The sequence below is a fragment of the Bos indicus genome, chromosome 10 (assembly GCF_029378745.1).
Source record: "Bos indicus isolate NIAB-ARS_2022 breed Sahiwal x Tharparkar chromosome 10, NIAB-ARS_B.indTharparkar_mat_pri_1.0, whole genome shotgun sequence".
In the NCBI taxonomy this organism is placed as follows: Eukaryota; Metazoa; Chordata; class Mammalia; order Artiodactyla; family Bovidae; genus Bos; species Bos indicus.
Genome location: NC_091769.1, coordinates 46,697,779 through 46,702,313, shown reverse-complemented (window position 1 = coordinate 46,702,313; position 4,535 = coordinate 46,697,779). Strand labels below are relative to the sequence as shown.

At 40.3% G+C, this 4,535-nt stretch overlaps 1 protein-coding gene across 3 annotated transcripts; it reads right to left on the bottom strand.

The window, feature by feature from the left end:
* Positions 1 to 730: 730 nt before the first annotated feature.
* Positions 731 to 4,319, bottom strand: RPS27L (ribosomal protein S27 like). Of its 3 annotated transcripts, none has more exons than XM_019968720.2 (4): positions 4,094 to 4,228; positions 3,070 to 3,178; positions 2,028 to 2,138; positions 731 to 931 (listed from the first exon to the last, which is right to left on the bottom strand). In XM_019968720.2, exons 1-4 carry the CDS (start codon positions 4,097 to 4,099, stop codon positions 903 to 905), a joined length of 255 nt encoding a protein of 84 aa, XP_019824279.1. In that variant the 5' UTR covers positions 4,100 to 4,228; the 3' UTR covers positions 731 to 902. The 3 variants fall into 3 exon arrangements, with proteins under 3 accessions (XP_019824279.1, XP_070653554.1, XP_070653555.1); XM_070797453.1 differs by lacking the exon at positions 4,094 to 4,228 and adding an exon at positions 3,786 to 3,962; XM_070797454.1 differs by lacking the exon at positions 3,070 to 3,178 and having other exon boundaries at positions 4,094 to 4,319.
* Between the last annotated feature and the right edge of the window lie 216 nt (positions 4,320 to 4,535).

The following is a 4,535-nucleotide window of genomic DNA, read 5'->3' as shown; positions in this document are numbered from 1 at the left end:
GATTACAGAGCCACTTAACATGTTTTGCAGTCATCAGTGCTCACTTGTCTGGACCAGAGAACGTAGTACCATCTACTGCTCCCTGCCAGGACATCCTGGAAAAATCACAATACTCTTGATTCCTCCTCTCAAATTTTCTGCCCCTGAAGAGCTTTCTATTAAGTATAACTCAGATGCCAGGTACAGTTACTGTACTAAATTATGCAGTATGTTATGGGCACATAAATCCAAGGCATTACACTGTGATTGTTACTGCATTAAATATGTACTTCTATACGTTTCCATAGTTACAAAACCAAACTACATTTAGAATTAATAAATAATGAACTTTCCATTTGTAAGCTTCCCTGGTGGCTCAGATGGTAAAGAATCTGCCTGCAATGCCAGAGACCTGGGTTTCATCCCTGGATTGGGAAAATCCCCTGGAGGAGGGCATGGCAAACCACTCTAGTATTCTTGCCTGGAGAATTGCCATGGACAGAGGAGCCTGGTGGGCTACAGTCCATGGGGTGAAAAAGAGTTGGACAAGACTGAGCAACTAAGCACAGCACAGCACAACCCCTTCAGAGTAATTTGAAAAATGACATAAAATAAATATTGAGTTTCTATTCCTGAAGTGAGACACAAACTAATCAGAATATGCTTTTAAAAATGTTTAAACCAAACTCACATACACAGTATATATAAATGTAGAGCATATTCACACATACTTTTAAAAAAAGCAAAGAAGTAATTTGCCCATAATCAAAACTTTATTGAAAAACTGACACCAAAATAGGAGAGTGTTGCTGTATACCTTACAAAATTAAATGTAATTACATTATCTTGGTAGATTAACTGGAATTACTGAACTGATAAGGCTTTCTGCGATAGAACACAAATTCAAGAAGTTGTGTGGATCATTAGTGTTGCTTCCTTCTAAATGAACAGCCTGCAAAAGAATCACAAAAGCATATTAAACACAAGTCTGTTCTATCTCTGGTATAGAGTTGTAAGGATAAAAAGTACTTTTTACATAAAAACTTAGCTTTTAGAAATTTTAGATTAAATAATCATTAAGTCCTCTCAAATGTTATAATGAAATTCATTTAAGACCATGAGTTAAAACTTTAATGCAAGCTGTCAGAAGATGCAAACTTAATTTTTAAGAACTATTCTAAATTCTTTTCTCCATAAAATAAATTTCGTTAGAGTTCATCTCAGATCTTTTAGGAAAACTCTAGTACATATGCACCCTTTTAATCATCTGTCAGCATGTGGACACAAATTCTAAGATCATGGCATGATATGCAGGTTTTGGCAATCTTGCAAGTACATTTTTAAGCAGAATACTGCACTTAAATATTGTGCTGACTTCAAAGTTAGATCTCACCAGGTCATACTAACTAGATCTTGGATTTGTTACCAATTCACTTATAACTCTTCCAGTGAGAATAACATGGAATTTACCATGTTACCAAAAATATCACAAGCCAATTTTAAATATCATTATTGAATTGTAAATCCCTAAGTACTACTATGGAAAATTATATACATATGTATTATTTCTTCTCACTGCACAAAAGTGAAAGAATTAAAAATGAGACTGTCTTAATCATGAGTTGCTCATAGAAATCAAACCTCTAACATGTTAAATATAGTTATCTGTTGCTTAGCTAGCATTGATAAAAACTATCTTAAATTATATGTACCAAATACATAGGAAACAAAATATTTACATGTATTTATTCGTTTACTGCATTCTGATTATGTCTAATATTCCAAGTTAAGCAAATTGACTAAATATAATACAACAAAATTAGATGTTCTAAACTAAGACCAATAACAGATTATGGAATTCTTTGCAAGGTCAAGAGTACAAACTTATCTAATTTAAAAGGGTACTCTTTACTAAAAAGAGCACACAATGAAAGATAAAAATTATTTTGGTAATTACGAATCTATGATTTCTTTTAAACTGATTTTTGTAAAAAGACTCTAAAATCATAAAATCTCATCCCTGGGTTAGAAAATGCCAAATGATTTACCTTCTGTGAGTCTGGCCTTTCCTCCTGTTGGCTGGCACAGCACTGTTGAACAGCCTACGCAAAGCACTACTGTCTGAGCATGGCTGAAGACCGTGGTAATCTTGTAGCAACCTAAAAAGGGGCAGTGTTAGAAGTGAAAAGCAGAAGAAAACACAGCACCTGTTCAGTGTACTTCTAGTAGAGACTTTGTAAAAGATTAGGAACTTCAGTTCTGTTCAACCACATCCGTAACAAACTTTTCTAGTAGCCACATTAAAAATAAGTGTTTCTTTTTTTTTAAGATGAAATTAATAATATAATCTATGGAAGTCTGTATTTCCAAAATTATATCATTGCAACGTGTAATCAAAGCCTTTTTTTCCCTATATCTTCAAAATCTGGTGTGTATTTCACACTTTAAAGATACAGCAAATTACTGTAGTGACTACAGTTAATAATACCATACTGAATATTTGAAAGTTACTACTAAGAGAATATATCTGAAAAGTTATCACAAGAAAAAAAACTGTAACTATGTATGGTGATGGGTATTAATTAGACTTATTGTGATCATTTCCCAGTATATACAAATATGGAATCATGACATCATAAACTACTTTTATGTCAGTTATACCTCAAGAAAAAAAAGAATGAAAAAGAATTTTTCCATTCTGACTAGCCACATGTCAAGTGCTCACTAGCTACATGTGCCTAATGGCCACCATACTGGATCCCACAGCTTTACAATGAAGAATCAATATACTTTTCATTGAACCATGAAAAAGAAAACTTACCATCTGAGCATCTTAAAGACTTAATAAGTTCAATGCCATGTCCCTTGTGGAAATCCCATCTTCACAACCCCCTACCCAAATGTTTCTGAAGTGGTTTATTATGCAAATAACCCTAGGACATTCCAATTCTTTAATCCCACTTCTACTCCAACAGAGGGTCCTAATATCTAAATGTACACAACAGATTATTAGCAGTCCTTACAGAAATTCTGTAAGTAGTCCTTTAGAGAAATTTTCCTTAGGAAAGGAATTAAAGTTTGAAATTTCACCTGGACATTTTACATCCATGAAGTAAGAATTTGGACTTTGAACCAGCCGTTTCTTTTTATGTTTTTTCTTTTCCTCGTCCAAGGAAGGATGCAGTAAATCTCTAGCTAACTGAATTAAAACAAACAAACAAACAAAAAAACCAAACAACAGTATGAGTACTAGAATGATACCACAACTCTGACAGATTTAACATATGTAAAATATACATGCAAAAATAGGAATAACAGTCATACTCAGCACAGACAACACTTTAGTTTTTGTTTTCTAAGCCTGTTAACTTTCATCAACACTGTTTATAATGCTTGAGTTCTCTAAGTCCCAGTTAAGGGGCTTTACAACGATCCGGAAACAGATGGTAAGGTTAACTCCGTTGTTCGTAACTAATAACAGTCGCCAGAGAAAATAAAACTGTGGTGCTAATGATCCTGACCCTGGTGGACCCGCTGAGACAAGAAATTGCTGAGGTAGACCCGGAGAATGTCAACAGCGAGGTGATTTCTGCCCCCTGGGTTCAACATCTGATCTGACAAGAACTCTTAAGTGGCTGACGCTTGACTGTCCCTGATAGAGTTAATTTGTATGGCAACTTCGAAGACAGTTTTTAAAAAGGAAACAAGCAGAAAATCGCTTCCGAGAGGAAGCAGAGGGGGGCAAGAACCACAAAAAGAAAGGAAAGCAAGAAGACGTAAACGATCATAGCCTCGCGGATGCCCACCGAAACCCAGGAGGGCTGAGTAAGGTACGCAGGGAGCAGTTCCCTGCCAACCAGCAACTCCAGACCGCAGCCCAGGGCGGCGCCGGGCTTCCAGTTCCACGCCCTGGCAGGGCCCGGCTCGCCGCGCCGCTCGGGCAAGTCCCAACAAGTCCGCCACGCGCGAAAGAGCCGCGCCATCCGAGGCGCCGAGCGGCGTTCTGCAGGGAGCCCCGGGGCCCAGCGGAGCCATGAATTTAGCCTGTCCTCGGGGCCCCTCGGGCGACAGAGAAGGCCGACACAAACGCGAAGCCCGAAAGTAAACAACTCACAGGCATGTTGATCCTTTCGCAAGCCCAGCCCGTGCAGATCTCTAAGGCGACAACCCCAGCGAGCAGCACGCGACGAAGCGCGCGGCGTCAACTTCCGGGATACTGGAGGCTGGGAGGAGCGAAGCGGCGGGCTCGTCCCTCTAGGCGCACCTCTCGGTGGTAGGGGCTGGCTCCGGCCGGGATCCGCGAGTTCCGGGAGAGGGGAGGTGCTGAGGCGCGCGCCCATCCGACACCGCAAAGCCCAGGATTCTAACGCGCTCCCGGGCTAGGGCCCCCGGCCTCAGGTCTCTGCTCTGGGCCCAGTGGTGCTTAGGGTCGAGCTCAGACGGCTCACTCTCGTCTGGGAAGCCGCCTCAGGCTTCGGGAGCGGACCAGGGTGGGCACGCTGGGTCCTGTCAGCGGTCCCGCCGGCAAGACACTCTCCGCTCTCCGCCACTCAGCT